The following is a 20065-nucleotide window of genomic DNA, read 5'->3' as shown; positions in this document are numbered from 1 at the left end:
TAATATATACACTTCTCAATATTGTATAGATGCAAACAAATATAGGGTATAGATATAATAGCAGTGATCCTACTTTGCCAAATTCAAGGGCATACTGTACAATGGTCTCACATTTGAAAGTGCTGAATCTCACCCCAACTACTTAAAAATAATCTGAAAACCAAGAGAGTTGAGAACCACTTGATCAACAAAAAGCAGGAATGGTCTACAGAGGCCACAAAACTGGGTGCCCTCAACATACCTCCTCAATATACTTTACAAAAACAATAGCCACAATTATAAAAGAGAACTTCCCAGTAACAGTGTCAGCAATATTTAATCAGAAGATATTGCAGGCTTCTTTGTGTTATACATGAAGACCCAAAAAAATAATTAATGAGAAGTACGTAACAAAGTACAATTACGTCTATCTATCGGATTTTCCCGCATAAAAGCAACATTTGTAACTCCCAAAAAATGATGACTGAATCAAGGGTACAGTTTATATGCGCACAAGACTTACTGAGTTGCTTTACTCTATTTTAACCAGTAGATAGCAGCAAATTAACATTTACTATTTGTGGTTATGTCCTGTTTTCCCAGTAAGAAAACAACCATTACTGGATGAATTATTAACTTACTTACGATATTGACCCTAATAATGTGCTTTTGATTCATACAGTATCTCAGAAATATCACGTGCGATGATTTTTCATGAGATTTTCCCTTCAAAGTAACACATTAGTACTTCCTATCAAAACCATAAATATGAAGGTGAAATTCAACGATTTTAAGGCAATTTTAAGGCTACGGAATATACGCGGGGTCCCTTATATGCGAAAAATAGGGTATGATACATTTTTGTTGACGCATAATAATTAAAGTATTTGGATTAAGGATTTCTTCAGGTATATGTACTTATTATATGCTTTTTTTGCTGATGCCTCTTAAATCACAAATAAGTGGAGTTTGCATGTTCTGCGTGGCTTTTCTCCGGGTACTCCGGTTTCATCCCACAATCCAAAATGTGCATGGTAGGCTAATTGAACACTCTAAATTGCCCCTAGGTATGGATATGAGGGGGGATGATTGTCCATCTCCTTGTGCCCTGCGATTGGCTGGCCACCGATTCAGGGTGTCCCCCACCTCTCGCCCGGAGTCAGCCGGGATAGGCTCCAGCACCCCCGTGACCTTAATGAGGATAAAGCAGTTCAAAAAATGAGATGACATGAAGTTTACTAAAATGTATTCAGTAGGTGCGCAATGCATAAAATACAGATACGTTGTAGTATTTTATATACTTGATAGACTAGATACTTGGAGAGTCCTGTTTTATGTTGAAAGGAATTGAAGATTTATAGATCTTGCAGGTTTTTTTGTGTTTTACAGAAAGAATAGTGTCTGGGAGATCCTAATTTTCATCATAACTTTATCACCTCGGTGTATTTCACGAGGGAAAATGGTGTTTAATCTTAAACAAAAAGTGATGGAGAGTGGCCTACAAGGCTATGTGTTAAAAAGAATGAAAGAAAGAAAGAAAGAAAGAAACAAAGGTCTTGTTACAGTTTGAGCTGATTTTAGCACAATATTAGCGTTATGTGGGACATTATTCTCTTTAAATCTACTTCTAATTGCACTTATGCGCAAATATACTCTCATATTTACATTCCTTTAAGCATTTATGAAAAATAAAAACAAGTGACAATTAGTGCATGTTTGGTGAAGGTTTAAACTGCTAATTTAAATGTTAGGTTTGGAACTATTGTGACAGGCAAACAAACGAAGTTTATTTATAATATTTGCGCAAATTGATGCGAACAGGAGGAGGGCGTGCATTTTGTCAACAGGCAGTGGGGGGCGTAACAAACGACCACCACGTCTACAGGGACAAGACAGCAAAAGGGGATGCGGCTTAAAAAAAAGCACACAAGTTTAACCTAAAAGTCCGCTCGTTCGTCGTCTTTTATTCTTGATCTAAATACTAAAAGAATGCGGGTCGTTCTTAACTTACTTTAGTTGTCGAAATAGTTAGATGAGTAACAGGCGCTGGTAGCCGTCAAGAATTTTCGTGACTTTTTTGACTTTTTTTCTTTTAAATATTAAATTTCTTTTTTTAGGAATGTTTTGACAGTTAGAAGCCTGTCTCAGATTTAAAAAAGATTATACAACAAGTTCCTAATTATTTGGACAGTGTGGAAAAAAGATGGCAACGAAGAAAAAAGTGTTGAAAACGCTGCTCCGAATGCTGCTGGTGGCGGTGGTGTTGGACGCGAGTACGCAAGCGGCCACGGAGAGAAAAATAAACCCTGAGGTAAGTCTCTAATCAAAGTGTACATAAATTGTCACATATGGTGTCTGTTTTTTTAAAAAAAATAGTGCATCACAGCACGGGAAAACATGGAAAACACAGGACGGTTGTTACAGTCTACTAACTGATATATCAGTTGCTTCCCAATAGAAAATAATGTAAATATGGATGATTATTTCCAGTGTCAAACTGCCCAGACGTCCTAAGTAGTATTGAGTTGTGTCATAGAGGGACCATCTTAATTATTACCTCAATAAAACATTGGAAACACGTCCCACATTTTCTGTGGAATGCACTATTTGCATCAAAAGAATTGGAGATGGGATGCTTTCATTGCATCATTTTTAAGTACCGTATTTTCACGACTATAAGGCGCACTTAAAAGTCTTAAAATTTCACCAAAATAGACAGTGTGCTTTATAATCCTTATAATCTAATGTGCTTTATATATGGAAAACAAATTAAAATGTGTCATTCATTGAGGGTGCGCCTTATAATGCAGTGCGTCTTATAGTTGTGAATATACGGTATGGTGTTTTAGAAGGTATTTTGGATATGCTAATAGAGCCTTAACCGTTTACACTGTAAATACTGTAAACTTTACAGGGAAAGCGTGTATTTGAATATAAATATGAGTGCATTAAGAGGCAAATTTTAAAGGTTTCATTGAGTAAAACATGTTTCTTCCCCCAATCTTTTATTAGATTGTTTAAAAAAATTATAATTGTTGTTTCATCCTGTTACACATAAATGAATAAACACAACACTCTAAAGTAGTTTTTGTTCTTTTCCCTTTAAAAAAGGGATTTTCACATTTTTATGAACTTAAATAATAATAACAATTAATAGCGGAAAAATCGCAAAGTGGTGAATTTGAAAAAGTGAAGCCGCGATAATCGAGGGATTACTGTAGTCGGCCTTTCTCCCAAAATCAGCAAACTTCAATTAAGACTGGATTGGGAAATTATAGCATTATATGATCGATTAAATGGGTTTGTTTTTGACTGAACAATTTGTCATTCTATTAAAAAATTGTTGCTTGAAAAGTAGAATGAATGCTTATTAGAGATAGCAAATAGTTTTTAATGAACGGGAGTTCATATTTGGCTGTTCTTAATTGAACAATACAATATGACGATAAAGTCAACAGAAGTTACATGTTATTGCAACAGGGGGAGGGCTTTAACCCAGGTTGGACAAAGCAGCCCATAATGATTCTAGTGCTCGTGATGCTGAAGAGTGCTGAGAAGGCAAAAAGGAGGAAGCAAGAGAGCACAAATGGGGAGAAATCTGAGTTTGTATTGTGGTTGGGTTAGAGTTGGAGGCAATTTTTGTGGGCATGGGAAGGGGGTTTTGAGAGCTGTGGGTTAATATCTGAGGGGATAGCGAAATGTAATTGTTGACATATGTCTTAAGTTACAGCTCAGCAGAGTTGGAGTTTTCTTCAGCTACTCTGAGAAAGAATTAGCTGTGAAAAAACACTGCAGCTTTGCAACTTTTTTTAATGCCTTTTCAAAGTAATTACAAAGTATTTACATTGTGGAATCTTGCAATCTAATAATGGCTTTGATCAAACAGTGGTACCAAACTTCTTTGTCATTATTATTCCAGCTGTCTTTGCGGAAAAATGATACGTTGAATATCTTGACCTACATTCAAGTCCCAAACGAAAGGGACAATTTATGATTTAAACAAAGACAGGAATGGGCTGACTACCAAATTTGAAGTCCAGTATTGAAACCAGAGATCCTTTAACAGTAAAGAAAGAGTTTGCATATGTTTGCAAGATGTTTAATTAAGTCCACATCAACAAGTTTAGACCGTAGTTGAATTGTTAACAAAATGGAAGATGTGAAATCATATTGGGTTGAGCCTTTAGTTGAAAATATTTCATCATCTTGGTTATTTTAATTACATTACACAAATGCTGTTAAAAAGTATAGAAAGTGCCATTGAACAGTTTTAATGTGGAGGCCACTAAAACAACTGCCAATTAGCTCTTGTTTTTGGATTAAAATTTATATATTATGTGTCAACAAACATGTAACAAAGTATTTTTCCCTCACATTACTTGAGACTAATCATTTCTGGACTTTTTGCATGCTAAAAACAAACCAGAAATCTGAAAATATTACTGTTACAATTGCGTTTTTGACTTACAAAATTAATTACAGAAACCTGTCTCACTGCTTAGTTGCACTGTGTAATGAGGATGTTTATGTTTTAAGTTTGTGAGTGGTCAGCAAGTTTGTGTTCGTGGACACGGGATATAGACGATGAAGTCATTTCCTTTGCCTGGAAGACAGGAAGTGGGCATTTGCTTTGGTTACTTGGCCAATAAAACACCCGAATGTGTCAACCAGCTTGTGTGATATATGATCTGATTCACGCACTTGTCTGTTCTTCTACACATAAAAGATTTATAAGAATGGCTGCATTATGACATCATTACAGATTGATGGACAGAGTATAAGGGAATGTCCGGTGAAGGCAGTGAGGGGGCGATTTACAGACCACAAAAGAAGGCATTGAGGCCATATGAATGATGCAATTTTTGAAGGAAAATAGAAATGCAATAATTATCGGGTTGAATTGAAATGGATGTCTTATTATCCATTTGTACATCCTGTATGAAATATGACACGCAATGTATAAACAGCCTTCTTTTCTTTTGCTTTTGTGATTGGAAATCTCGCCTGATCACATCATTTTCAGAGGATCATAATCAGATAAAAACAAGGAATTTAAAAAAATATATTTTTTAAGTATTCACTCATTAGCTGCTATTTACGCCAATAGTCATCAATTCATTTTGACAAGGGCTGGATGTCTATTGCCAATGAAAGATGAACACTTAATACCAGCATTTACAATTGAAATTGATTTAATTTTCATAACTTTCAATGGCAGTGAAAGAGTTAAGTGCTACAAACAAGAAAATAATCCTGAAGTGTATTGCAAAAAAATACATTAATGAATTCATCTTCTGTACCTCGTATCCTCGCAAAAGTTGTGAGGTTTGCTGGAGCCAATCCCAGTTGACTTAATACAGGTTGCCCCAAATAATGTGCAATCCAGCAAACGATCTTTTTCGATTCATAACGGAATGTATTTCAGAAATAGCACGTATGTCAATTTACCTGTTTCTCAAATCAACGTTAATTGGTTCCCACCCTCTGAAAAAAAAACACTAAAAAAAGGAAGGAATGGAAAAACATTTTCTTGGTTGTAATTCCCCATCTACTGCCAGAGTAGCAAATAACTAGTGGTTTTGGTGTTTAATAATAAAATTAGGCATTATTTCATGGGAAGTTCATGGATGGGAGAGAGCGAGAGATAGAGAGAGTCACTTTACGGATCCGCTCTGAACATAACAAACTTTAAGGTTAAACCTAGTCCGGTGATATAAGTAACGGCCTGGCCAACTGGCTGTCTCAAATGCTCAAATCTCAAAATTTGTCTCGTATCTCAAGGTAAATATTTGCTCGGAATTTTACTCATATCTCAAATTTCTTGTATGTTGGTGCACTCATATGTCGAGGTATTACTGTACTACAATTGTTGCAACCTTATTGTGTGCTGCTCAAACAGGACAGAACAGAACAGGGCAGGGTAGTATAGTAACGGGTATGGACAGCAGGCGATCTGACAAGAACTCACAAATACACAGGGTTTAAATAGACAGACATGGGTTGAAAGACAATTAGAAACACGTGTGACACGAGAGAAAGTGACCAGGAGAGACACCAGGGGCAAAGAAACGACAGGTAAACTCAATGGGAAATCACAAGCAAAAATCATACTGAGGAAAAAGCCTAGAAATGCAAACTAAACCCCCAAAAGCTAACATCATAAGTTGTCAATTCAAGTTCCACTGAAGTATTAAATATGATGACCAAAGCCGAGTAAGGAAGCGAGTTTCTACTTTTTTACATTTGTGCAGAATAAAGTTAAACATTTTTAAACTTTAAATTGAAGGTTTTCCCCAGACACATATCCATTTTGGGAAAACTGAACCATTGAACTATGCGTAGAAAAAAGCTCTAATGTTTACGATATACGCATGTGTATGAAATGTACATATGCGGTCCACAGTTTGTATTTTTTGCATGAACAAAGAAGAAAGACAGGAAGAAAGGAAGGATGCCAGTTTTTTTCCTGTTCTTTTTACTGTTTGACAAAGACACACCCGAGTCAATAGTGGGTGGCCTCAGGGTAATATCCCTTGCGTAGCGATTGATGTTGTTACAGGAAATGAGGTAATAGCCAACGGGTTAACCTCAACAATGGAAGTGGTTGCAATAAAAATTACATTTTCAATTATGTCCACACTTTTTGTAAAAATGAAAATCAATAAAAAAGTTGTCATTAACCAGTGTAAAGTTTCTTCAACTTCACTTTATTAATTTCCTAGCCACTTGCAGGCAACCCATCACGCAGTTTGACAATTTCCCAAATAATAATGGACATTTAATCCGTTTATGACATCCGAGGGTTAGCAGTGTGGACCCTTTTTATTTCCATTGGCTCAGTTTAAATGGAACAACTTACTCACTCCCACTAGTGACACACTATTCCTCTTGTTAACCCTCACTCTGCAAAATGACCATTACTTTGAAGTACAGTGTTTTCACACCGGGAGTATTTTCTGTTTTTTGTCAATAGAAACGACACTTCCTTTCAAAGGACTCCCTGCTATGGTTGTGCTAGCATGACACAGATGTAAACATACATGCTGGCAAATATTTTTTTAAAAATGTTTTAAAAAATAGTCACTCGCAACAAAAGAGAAAAAATGATGAAGTGCTGTTCAGGCCTCTACCATTTTTCACCGCCATTATTTTTCTTCAATAGCAGAAAAAAATTGTGACGATTCGGATTTGCGATAAGTGAAGTCTTGATAATCGAGGGAGAAACACTGTGGTGGTATAAAATTAGACAAATTCTAAAGTCACCTGCAGAGGCTTTTAGTATAAGGAAACATTGTAAAATGCTAGGGGCCAAAAAGCTATAACAAGTTCTCAGTGTCGTATAACAGCAGCCTTTTGAGTTAGTTGAATTAAAAAAAAGAGGATTATATCTCAAGCTGTACCTGGAACAGTCTTTCTTTTATGCAGTAGAACTCAGTGGCAGGCCATCAGGGCCTGCAAGGCCTTCTCTGCTCACCTAAGAAATATCTGAATGATATATTATATTTTGTCCATCAATACTTAAATACTTAAAAACTTACTTAAACAATTCCAAATTGTCTGTTAGCTTCCGTTCATTGCTTTTCCTCCTGGTTGCACTGCTTACAGATGTTTGTTTTCATATTGAAGCATTTAACCAATCACATTTCAGCCATTATTTGTTGCCAGGGGCAGAAATCTGCCTCAAGGCCTTCACAATCAGTTCTGCGGGCTCTGCTGCATTAATCAAGCGTTGATAAGACTGTTGCTTTAATCAATCCGAGTTGGCAACACCACAATGCCTTGTCGCAGGCGTTGGGATACGTCATTGCCTTCTCGCAGGTGTAGGGATACGTCATCGCTTTCACCCCTTTGATTGGCTAGTGATAGAGTAGGCGGGCCAAAGATACCAAACTGTATCTGGAGCGAGCTGCACAAGCAAATATATTGTTGTGTTGATTTAAAGCCATTTTCAAGACGGACTATGCCAAAAATACGACAGGACAGACTCGACTTTCAGCATTAGCTCCGATGGCGTTGTAAAAGAAGGAAGAAAGAAAGGAGGATACGGATCACTGAGTGATACTGAATTCACCGTACTGAGCTCCATTTTCTTTCAAAAGACAACAATCAGCTAATGAATGACTGTATTGTTATCCACCATCCCCAATTACCTTAAAGATGCAACAGTCCGCCATGTATCGTCTTCTTTTCCCCCTGCTCATGTGAAATACTGCTTAACTGTCAGACTTTGAGACTCCACACTTAACTGCTGCACAAAGTCTGAGTCACAACCAAAAAGGTCTCATTCAAAGGTTATGTAGTGTAAACACTAAAACCTCCAAGTCACAGACAGACAGTCCAAGAGTAAGAAATTCAACCTACAGGCCAGTGTCGGTCAAGTTGGATCAGAATCAGTTCTTTTCATATGAGCGTACTGTAAACTTACAAGGGCTAACTATATATTTATGGATGTGAGTACACCCATGTGCACAAATTGTGCATACTGTATATTTTCAGAGGTAAAGCCCTTCAATAATGTGCCTTAGTGGTTGTATTTAGTAAGTATCAGCAGCAGATGTGCTTTAGAGGAATGATTGATAGACTCTGGGTGTGGTCCTGGGTCTCTGGGTTTTCCGTAAGAGAGGGCATAGAGGAGAAAGGGTGGAGCGATGTGGCAAAGACAGTGACTTTGAGGTTTGGATGCACCAAGCAAGAATTCCCAGTGAAATTACCAGCTGACGCTAGAGCTAAACCATCTGCTGAGGTCTACCATAGACCCGAGAGTTTCACCCTGGGAGGGACACTCCTTTTATCTTTTCACTTCAGTTGCCTCATCGTTAGCACGAGTGCCTTAAAGTTCTGAGGTCTGGGTTTTGAATTTCTGTATGTTCTTCTTTGTTCTATGACTTTTTTTCAAGGTTTACCCATTTCTTCCCACATTCTTAAAATATTAGCAGTATGGGAATTGGAGACAAAATGTGACAGACAGTGATTTGTTGTTTGTTTGTGCTCAGTGATTGGCTATAAACCTGTTGGCTGGGATAGACTCCAGGTTACTCTTGACTTTAGTGAGGACAAATGCTCTAGAAAGTGGCTGAACGGCTGTGATACATTTTTGGACCTCCATATATATATATATAGTCATGGCAAACTAGGTATGGACCTATTTAGTTTTCATTGCTTCAATGTATTTCCTATTGGTGTCAATGTTTTCCACAAAGACTATGACAATTACTTTAGAAATTGAATCCATCCAGTTTTTTTGTCTAAATTATTACTGGGATGACTATGTTGTAAATCAAGTCTCGTCAATCATATTCAAATCATAAATTGTCATAATGCTTTTCTTAGTTGGAGTATTTGTATAACTTTACAAATGCAAATCGAAAAAAAATGCTTCAAGCACATTATGTAGAGTTTGGGATTCAAACAAAAACGTGTGTGTGCGTGTGTGAAAATATGTGCTGCGTTGCATTTGTACGGTTTTTAATCGCTTAATATAGGGAATTGCAATCATTAATAAGGGGAGAATTTGGTCGAGGTGGGTAAAAGAGAATCTTGAAACATGGATAGTGGTTGTTGTGAGACAGCCAATTGAATTGAATTGAATTGAATGCTTTTATTGTCATTATGAGATAGAATGAGAACGATGAAATGAGAGCCCGATAGAGGGAAGCGAGGTTCTAAACTGAGAAGCAATGCATGCATTTACTTTTTGGGGGATTTTGTAACTCAGATCTTTTTTGTATCTCCAGTCACTCATTTGGATGTAAATAAGAATTCGTAACCTGAAAATTTTGTACCAAGAGGGATTTTGAATAAATAGAGCTTTGACTGTAGTAGGTTTTAAATGGGTTTATTTTGATGATGAAATCAGGTAATTTGTAATTGCGTGGCAAAATAAACTGTACCATAAGAAGGAACAAGACCTAGTGGCAGTGCTGCAGCCTTTTTAATCACTTCTAAAACTTTATTTTGAAATAAGGGAGGTTGGGCGTTGTGTACAAACCCTTCAAAGGAATTTGCCTTTACACAATGATGACGTATCAATTTAATCTGTTTTGTATGGTTTTACTTTGCATCGGTACTCAGTACTAAATTTATACCCTGAGCCATAACTAATTCTAATCAAAATGGATGATGCATTGGAATGTAGGAATATAGTCCACACAAAAACAATGTTAAAACACACTGTGTTCAGAGATTGTCAGATTTAAATGAGTTATGCTTGTTAAGGAATGTCTGGACTAGCTCTGATAACATTGTCAAGTGGAACCTTATGTTGCACTCGAATAACTTTTAATTTTATTGTAAAAGATAATTTTATGGTGGCCCATCGATTGAGTAGTTAGTGCGTTGACTTCACAGCTCTGATATCAAGGATTCAATACAAGATGGGTGGCAACATTTTTGTGTGCAGTTTGCATGCTATCACTGGGCTTCTGTGGGTTTTCTCCAGGTACTCAGGTTTCCTTCCACATCCTAAAAACCCTGTGGGAGGCTGGCCACCAATTCAGGAGTGTCCCCTGCTTAGTGCCTGTAGTTGGCTGGGATAGGTCCACACCCTGCGACCCTTGTGGGGATAAGCGGTAAAGAAAATGTCATGTTACATTTCCGTACCTCCTCATTTTAATGATTGCAACTCCCCTTATTAAGCAATTTTAAAAAAGTGTACAAATGCGGCCTTCTATACAGTAATACCTCAATTATCGCGGTTAATGGCGAGTCGGACCCACTGGCAAAAAGTGAAAATCTAAAATAATAATAAAAAAATAAGCCACCTCGTGGTGTAGAGGTTTACTCACCTGACTTTGTTGCGGGCAGACGCGGGCTCGATTCCCATATGATTGGGAGTGTGGATGGTTGTTGGTCTCTCTGTGTGCCCTACGACTGACTGGTGACCAGTCTAGGGTGTCTTGTCTGCCTTTCGCCCAAAAACAGCTGGGTTAGGCTCCAGCAACCCCCACAAACCTTTCGAGCATGGGCGGTATGGAAGATGAATGAATGTTGACAGATATGCATTTCAATCACCTAATACTGTTAATAAAAAGAGTCACATTGCTTTCTTTGAGTAAATTTTCCAACTTAAGATCCAAGTGGGTTTAGTTTGGGTCATTTTTTTTTTAAATGTCTTAGTGTTTGGCTTTATTTTTTCCGACTTTGGGACACAGAGGGAAAGAAGCTGCGTAGGAGCGGTGTAGAGCTAAGCCATTGGCAACTGTCCAGAATGTCAATCCAGCACTGCGGTGGAATGGGATTTCCAGGGAAAAGTAAGGTCAAGTTCAGCCTGAGAAAACTGAAGAACTCGATGACCATTGCAGACACCAAATAAAAAAAATTGAAGTCACATCGTGGTAGAAAAGGGAATTTCTTTAGTCGTATATTGGCTTTCAGGGGCATTTCTTCAAACCTGAGCTATTTTGTTGTTGACATGTTTTTCTTTACAATGATTTATTGTCCTAAAATGAGTGAATGGTGATGGTTGAATGGTTTTTGGAGTTAGTCACTGAATGGAAATTTGCCAAAGGAGCTTCAGATGATGTTGTTTTTGTTGGCACTAATACACTAAAACAGCTTATTTTGTGCATCAGTCTTTTTTTTCCTCAACAGCTGCACATAATACTTGAACATTATGCTTGCGCAAGTCCAAACACATTCTGGTCTGTTATTTTGGTCAAGGTTCAAAAAGTTCAAAAATCTGTTGTGTCAGTGTTGTTAAGGAGTTTTCCATCTGTTCGGACTTTAGAAATGTCCTTTGTTGGTTTTGTAATCATTTTAACAAGTAACATAACATATTCTCTCCCTTTTTTTTCTTCTTCTTCCTTGCAGTCATGGCTCCAACAATATGGTTACCTCCCCCCAGGAGACATGCGGACGCATACCCAGCGTTCACCTCATTCTGTCACGTCAGCCATTGCCGCCATGCAGAAGTTCTATGGTCTCACTGTCACTGGCTCATTTGACACAAACACAATCGAGTGAGAAAACCTTATTTGACTTTTAACTTTTTTATTTTACTGTAGAAATTTACTGCGATCAGCTGACTAACGAATGTCCCTCGCTTCTGGCCCAAAGTCGCCTGGACATAGGCTCCAGTACCCCCCGCGACCCTATAGAGCAGGGGTCGGGAACCTTTTTGACGAAGAAAGCCACAAACAATTAATATTTTCCAATGTTATTCCTTGTGAGCCATACTACGAATTTAAAAGTCAAAATACATACATGTAAACGAGTGTCTTTTCAATTTTTTTATGTAATTTCACTATTTTTAAAGTGGAAAAAAAGATGAATACTTTTTAAAAGATTCTTATGCTGTTCCCAATCAATGAGGATGCATTCCAGAGTCTACTGCAAAAAAATAAATGGCGATTAAAGCAGTTGTAGGTATAATATCTCAGTTCTGTCACCAGCGGTTTCCATATTTTGGCTCACAGGTTAGCAAAGAGCCAGATGCACTCATCAAAAGAGCCACATGTGGCTCCCGAGCCATAGGTTCCCCACCCCTGCTATAGAGGATAAAGCAGTTCAGAAAATGAATGAATGAATGTAGAGCTTTACTCATTGGCTACCATTGAATGCAGTATATGTTCAATCCATTTGAACTTCAAATAGATTGGAATTGTGTTAGTTCTAAATCCTTAAAATTTACATTAGCAGTGCATCAAAATAGTGACATGATTGGACGGCAATAACAGTCAGTGGCATTAAAAGTGTTAATTGTTGACTAATTGGCAATTATTTTTACATTTTTTCAACAAGTTGGCTACTGCAGAATCATTTTTTGACACCTTGTTTTTTAAAGTAAAGGTTTTGAATGATTGCATTTTGATTTCATATAGAGATCATTTGCTTTCATTGGTAACAATGAACAACTGCAATTGAAACAATTGCTTGTTTAGAAACAAAAGACAGTTGTTACGTTATAAATATCTTTTGAAAAATGGGTTACACGCATAGCACAGCAATCGTGTATACAATTATGTACAGGTATACAGAAGGAGGAGCATGCCTTTTAGGAAAAAAGTAAGGGAAACTGATGGTCAATATTCACATGCTATGCCTCTTTTGATGTTTTGTAATAGGACAGATTGTATCTTTTAAAAATAATTTGCATATCAAAGTGTTTCATAACCTGTTGAAGCAATTTTAAGTGAAGGTACCACTGTATTCCATTTTTAGTCATCAACATTTGAATGATTATTTGAATATATAAAGTTATTAATTAATTTCCTAGTCGATTAGCTGTCGATTAGTCAATGAATTGTGGCAGCCCTAACACAAAATAATCATAATAATAATAAACAGAATAGTTGCAATAAAACTTTGTGGCATTCAACAGGGCCATGCAGCGGCCTCGGTGTGGTGTGCCAGACAAGTTTGGCGCAGAGTTGAAGACCAACCTGAGGAGAAAGCGTTACGCCATTCAGGGCTTAAAATGGCCCAAAAATGAAATCACATTTTCGTAAGTAATTCTAGAACATTAATTTTTTTTCCACATATATTTTGTGGACTGGTATGACCCAGAATTTGCTGTCAGTGGTGGAACATTAGTCTCATAAATTGACCACATTCTTTCCACAATGCACTGCCTAGCTTCTACTCGGCGCAAAATTGCCAATATTATTTTTGTAATTGTTCACCTTTGACAATCCACTTTCAGAATACAGAACTACACCCCAAAGGTGGGCGAGTACGAAACCCACGAGGCCATCAGGAAGGCCTTCAACGTGTGGGAGCGTGTTACCCCGCTGCGATTCCGGGAAATCCCTTACAGTTACATACGGGATAAGGTGGAAGATTTCGCTGATATCATGATATTCTTCGCGGAGGGTTTCCATGGCGATAGCAGCCCTTTTGATGGCGAAGGAGGTTTTCTAGCTCATGCTTACTTCCCTGCTGCTGGCATCGGAGGCGACACCCACTTTGATGCAGCCGAGCCTTGGACGATTGGAAACCGAGATTTGTTAGGTAAGGCTGCTGTCCTTTGGGTCATATGCTGCTAACATGAGGAAAATTTAAGCACTGAGAAATGTGACTGTTTTGCTAGTGCATGCTTTAAACAAGTGCTGACATGTCCTGTCTCCTCTTGGTATGAAGTAGTTCATTCATACAGTTTTACTATAGAAATGGGGAAATGTTATTTTGGGAGCTCCAGAAAAGTCCTTGATTTAGCAATTCACATGACGTGCAATTCATTTCCTCAATTTTGATTCGTGGAAAATTATAGTATGTTTGTGCATCACATCTTAGTCACCTACAAAATGCCCACAAAATAAAGATAGGGGTTATTTGACAATTTATTTCGTAATGTTTCACAGTCATCTTTAACCTCAGTTCAGGTGTGATTTTAATTTATTCATTTTCTATGCCACTTATCTTCACAAGCATAGCAGAACTATCATAACGGACCATATTTTTTGTTGATTTTGCCAATGGCGGATTTTGGGAATGGGGGGGGGGGGGGGGGCACCTAGGTACCTAGCTTGAGTTTCGAGTTATTTCTACAACTGAGATTTTTCTCTGATAGAGTGATTGGAACAGATACTTCTTTGTCACAAAAAAACATTCATGAAGTTTGGTTCTTTTATGACTTTATTATGGGTGAACAGAAAAAAGTTATCAAATCTGCTGGGTCAAAAATATACATAGAGCAGCGTTAATATTTGGTCAGATGAAGTGGCCAAGGGACGGCCATTTTCACTTCAATTAAGCGTTTTTGGTAGCCATCCACTTCTGCTTCTGGTTGAATCTTTGACCACTCCTCTTGACAGAATTGGTGCAGTTCAGTTAAATTTGATGGCTCTCTGACATGGACTTGTTTCTTCAGCATTGTCCACAATTTCACAATGGGGTTTTTGTCAGGACTTTGGGAAGGCCATTCGAAAACCTTAATTCTAGCCTGATTTAGCTATTCCTTTACCACTTATGATGTGTTTTTGGGGTAAATGTCCTGTTGGAAAACCCAATTGCACCCAAGACCCAATCTTCGGGCTGATTAGTTTAGGTTATCTTGAAGAATTTGAAGGTAATCCTCCTTTATTATTCCATTTACTCTTTGTAAAGCACCAGTTCCATTGGCAGGACAACAGCTCCACATCATAATACTACCACCACCGTGCTTGACGGTAGGCATGGTGTACTTGGGGTTAAAGGCCTCACCTTCTATCCTCCAAACATATTGCTGGGCATTGTGGCCAACATTTTTAACATTTATTTTACCCAAATAAATTCACAGTTTGTTTGTTCCAATAAGTGTAGCGTGGCGCGTAAAATATTTCCTATTCCAACTTAGTCACTAATGCTTGTTGCCTACAGGCAATGATATATTCCTGGTTGCTGTACACGAGTTGGGCCACGCTCTCGGTATGGAGCACTCCAGTGACCCATCAGCTATCATGGCTCCCTTCTACCAATGGATGGACACCGAAAACTTCCAACTTCCTGAAGATGACCTCAGAGGCATCCAGCAACTTTACGGTGGGTAATCATTAAACGACTCTCCTCACATAAACTACTTTACATACCTGTCAACCTTTGCCGAAAACTGCCCTTATAAATGATTATGATTCCCCGTACGAACCCCCCCAAAAAACGTACAAACACCGTACGACGCATGTTTACTCGTGGTAACTCTTTTCTTATTAGGTGGCTCCTCCATGCTTGCTTCCACGATATTTACTCTATGTATATCTACGCATGCGCATGTCATCCTTTATCGATATTGCCATACGCAGTGCTAAAAAAATACATATATAAAATACACGATAATCTTTGCTGGTATACCGTGACAATAGTAACGATCGATGACAGTAGCGTCGTTGGCTACCAGCCTACGAGACTATCTGGATTTTAGCCGAAACGGTCTTGTTGAGATCGGTTTTCATAAATATTGGCGATTTTTTTTTAAATTTTCCCCGTACAAAAGTCGGTGTACGGCGTACATGATTTGAAATGGTAAAAATGTATAAAATACGTATAAAACGTACAAGTTGACAGGTATGACTTTATGAGATAATTTCTAAAAAAAAGGGAAGAAATGCTTCCTTAATGCTACATTTTTCCAACTCTAGGGTCTGGATCCGGCCCTCAGCCGCCATTTGTGACACCTAGCATGCCAGAGGACACAACTCCTAGCTATGTCCCAGATAAGCCTAGGTTTGGGCCCAATATCTGCGAGGGACATTTTGACACCATTGGCATCCTCAGAGGAGAAATGTTTGTCTTTAAGGTAAAGCAAATTTATCTTGTTTTGATGACATGTGGTATTTAGATGATTCAATATTTTGTTTTTACCCACTCAGGATAAGTGGTTTTGGCGAGTGCGAAACAATCATGTGATGGATGGATACCCCATGCCCATTGGTCACTTCTGGAGGGGATTGCCTCCTCTTATCGATGCTGCTTTTGAAAGGGAGGATGGAACTTTTGCTTTCTTTAAAGGTGATTTCTTTTATTTACCATATTTTCCCGCATTTAAGCCGCACCCTTAAATTACCTTAAAATTGTTGAATTTTCCAATTACTCACGTACAGTGGTACCTTGACATACGATCTTAATCCGTTCTGGGAATGAGTTCGTATGTCGAGCTTCTCATTTTATTTGTTTATCTTTTCTCTATTTTGAAGAAAAATAACCGTATCGGCCTCATTGTCTTGCATTATGGTGTTTAGTCTTTGTCACCTTGCAGTTTTGTGCATGTTGTCTTTTATGCGCATATAAGCCGTACCCTCGATTGAGTCAGAAGTTTTTAAAACGACAAATACAATGCGTGTAAATATGGTAGTATTTAATTTTTAAAAAGAATATCATCGTGTTTAAAGAAAATATAATTAATATTCATCGTGCCTCTCTCCAAATAGGTGACAGATACTGGGTTTTTACTGAATCTGTTCTTGATAATGGTTATCCCAAGAAGCTGAAAGAGATGGGGACTGGTCTCCCCAAAGATCGAATCGACGCTGCACTTTATTACACGCCTAATGGACAGACGTACTTCTTCAGAGGAGACAAGTCAGTCTTTAAATTTGCCTTTGTTTCAGATCACTAACACGACACATACCCTAACACCCTCTACCTTTTCTTTTGTTTAGATATTACCGTTTTAACGAAGCAACGCGAAGTATTGACAGTGGTTACCCAAAACCTGTTAGTGTTTGGCAAGGAGTGCCTGACAATGTCAAGGCAGCTTTCATGAGTAAAGACCAAGGTAAGTAGGGTTCTTGCAATTCAGGTTTTGGCATTTTTCAAATGTAAAACTAGAATACTTTATTTTCACACTTATAAAACGCACCACCTGATAGGGCGCATTCTCAATTGCGGGGTATATTTTAATTTTTTTGTCCATACATTGGGCGCTTCCTCAGAAAAGGTGCTAGCGTGACACTAGGCTAGCGTATGTTATGCTATCTGCTAGTGTACCTATGTTATGTTATCTGCTAGTGTACCTATGTTATGCTATCTGCTAGTGGTACCTATGTTATGCTATCTGCTAGTGTACCTATGTTATGCTAGCTGCTAGTGTACATATGTTATGCTACCCGCTAGTGTATGTTATACCTCTGTATAGCTCTAATATGCTGCTTCTTTAAATATTGAGGGTTTTTAAGGGTTAAAAGCACTGCAAGAACACAACAGTTAAATGCGTTACCAGTCCCAATCGGATATTTTGAATGGATTTACAGTAATGTTGGAATGCGCAAGTATTTTTAGGATAAATGTCTGCTGGGTTGATTGCAATAACCAGTCACTCAAGCGGTCAGGGCCATACACAAATTTAATTTAATGCACAGACAAGGCGCATCGACTGATTGGGCGCATTGACCTTTTTAGAGACAATTTTAGACTTGGGCCCTACAGGTATGACAATATGAAATACCTGTTTCAATCAGTTACTGGACATTTTATGTGCCACTATTGCAAATAATCTAGTAAATGCAAAATACTAAAATTGAACAACCAAGTTTGACAAACATGCGAGGTAGTCTTCAATTAACCTGATTCTTGTCCTTGACTCAATTATTTTTTTCTTTGATAGCAAATACTTCAGCTTTAATCCCTAAAATTGGAGAATATTTTCACTTTATACACACTAAATAGACTCAACTCATTCAAATACACATCCAAGAAAGTATTTCTATTGCAGCAAATCCACCTATCACAAGGAACCAATTTAAAACAGCTACCAAAAAATGAATTCCTTTTCTCATCCTTCTCAGCATACACCTACTTTTATAAAGCCAACAAATATTGGAAGTTCAACAATCAGATGATGCGTGTGGAGCCCGGCTACCCAAAGTCTGCCCTGCGAGACTGGATGGGTTGTCCTAACGAAGACTCCAAGACGGACGGGGGAAGAGGTGGCCACGACAAAGACAAAGAGAGAGACCACAACGACGACGACAAGGACAGAACCCGAGACAGGGAGACGGAGAAAGAAAGGGAAAGAGACAGAGAAACCGAGACGAAAGTTGAGCGGGAAAAGGAAGTAGAGGATACAGAGGTGATCGTGATTGAGGTGGACGAAGAAGTAAGGGGAGGAAACGGCGGGGGTTCGGCAGCAGTGGTCATTCCCATGTTCCTGTTAGTGTGCGTGATCGCTACGCTAGCGGGGTTACTCGTACTGCGTCGTTACGGTACTCCTCGCCGGCTCCTCTATTGCCAGCGTTCCTTACTGGACAAGGTGTAGTTGGAACAGGCGAGAAGGAAAGAGAAACTAACGGAAGGCCCTTTTTTTTTTTAAAAGACCACCAAATTTAGAGACAAGCAAAACACCTTACTTTTCAAACCACTGCCAGGTTTATTCTGCTTTGTCGCTCAACCACTCAAGGCCTTCCGTTTGCCTCTCTGACCTCGTGGTCATTGACGCCAGCTCACGGCTGTTTGTTTGTTTGTTTTAGCTTATTTTCAATGCGAGTTGAGGTTTCCTGTCAGCATTTTTGGTTTAAGTAAATGATGTGTTCACGGCCCACCAAAACAACCAATACTTATACAGTTCTACACACACAGAAAAAGACCCTCATGCAAAAGCACAATTTCTTTAAACCGCAGCCATTGTGTTTTTTTTTTTAACATTCCCGTAAAACATAATCGAGCCAGTGTGAACCAAAAAAAGGGGAAAGAAATCATCAGCATGAGCAATAAATTGTCTTTCCATGTTTTATATAGATGTTGTCATTATTATTATGACTATTACTATTATTGTTGTTGACTGTGTAATGAATGTGTTTTTTGTACATTGTCATTAAAAAGTCCTGCTGGACAGTGACATAAAGTTTAGAAAGTTGGCCTTAATTTTATATGTGGGAAATAGTGAACTAGGGACACGGGTTGTTTTTTTTTTTTTTGTTTTCTATTAGTGATTGAAAATTGAATGTTTTTATTTTCATTTTTATTTCAAATACAAATAAATATGGAATTTGAAAAAATGGCTTCCATTTTTTTATTGGACTTGTTTACCACTTTACAATATGGTGCTTGCTTTACTAGTTAGGGTTCAGGGGAAATCTCACAGCAATGATGATGATACTAGTGATGATGATGATAATGATAATCCCTTTCTCAACAAGATTGTATTTGTTTTCTTTACATTTTTTTTGGGGGGATATTTCCCTACAAAATAAAGACATTTCAAAAGGATTTATGTGGTGTGCGTTTCAATAGGCACTAAATTAACGTTCAGCCTAGTTTGTGAATCCATGCTTGGAAAATATATACTCTTATGTGTTCATTTATTTTATAATTTTGCTAATTTAGGTAAAAAAATAATGGAATTACAAAGAGAAAATATTCAGATTTTTGTTTTGTCTGTTGTTTATTTTTAAAATGAATAACAGTATCAATTTTGTAATTAAAAAAAAAAATAATCAAAAACTTATTCTCAGTTTTATTTATTTTTTTGTTGATATCATAAATGAAAATTAAAAAAAAATAGAATAAAATATTTGTTTACATCAGCCATTTTTTTACTTAAAAAATGCAGAAAAGGGAAAAAGTGCAAATACATTTTGTTTAATTTACAAGAATAAAAACAATATATTTTTATGTATTTGTATTTATTCATCTTAATATATATTTGCAATGTATGTCACTGCATTTGTGGTCGCTTTTA

General features: G+C 37.7%; 1 protein-coding gene across 1 annotated transcript; it reads left to right on the top strand.

Moving 5' to 3' along the window:
* Positions 1-1861: 1861 nt before the first annotated feature.
* On the top strand, positions 1862-19593 carry mmp14b (matrix metallopeptidase 14b (membrane-inserted)). Its single transcript, XM_077724726.1, has 10 exons — positions 1862-2290; positions 11788-11936; positions 13298-13420; positions 13619-13926; positions 15274-15435; positions 16029-16186; positions 16260-16398; positions 16818-16968; positions 17049-17164; positions 18174-19593. Exons 1-10 carry the CDS (start codon positions 2183-2185, stop codon positions 18641-18643), a joined length of 1884 nt encoding a protein of 627 aa, XP_077580852.1. The 5' UTR covers positions 1862-2182; the 3' UTR covers positions 18644-19593.
* Positions 19594-20065: the final 472 nt, after the last annotated feature.

Source organism: Stigmatopora nigra, chromosome 9 (genome assembly GCF_051989575.1).
Source record: "Stigmatopora nigra isolate UIUO_SnigA chromosome 9, RoL_Snig_1.1, whole genome shotgun sequence".
In the NCBI taxonomy this organism is placed as follows: domain Eukaryota; kingdom Metazoa; phylum Chordata; class Actinopteri; order Syngnathiformes; family Syngnathidae; genus Stigmatopora; species Stigmatopora nigra.
Note: the sequence above shows the minus strand (reverse complement) of the source record. Positions and strands in the feature narration are given on the sequence as shown.

Bases quoted from the DNA above. Each gene is read 5' to 3' on its own strand.
- mmp14b (XM_077724726.1), top strand. From the start codon at position 2,183: ATGGCAACGAAGAAAAAAGTGTTGAAAACGCTGCTCCGAATGCTGCTG. The intron at 16,399-16,817 runs GTGATTTCTTTT...CTCTCCAAATAG, and splicing joins AACTTTTGCTTTCTTTAAAG to GTGACAGATACTGGGTTTTT. The intron at 16,969-17,048 runs GTCAGTCTTTAA...TCTTTTGTTTAG, and splicing joins TACTTCTTCAGAGGAGACAA to ATATTACCGTTTTAACGAAG.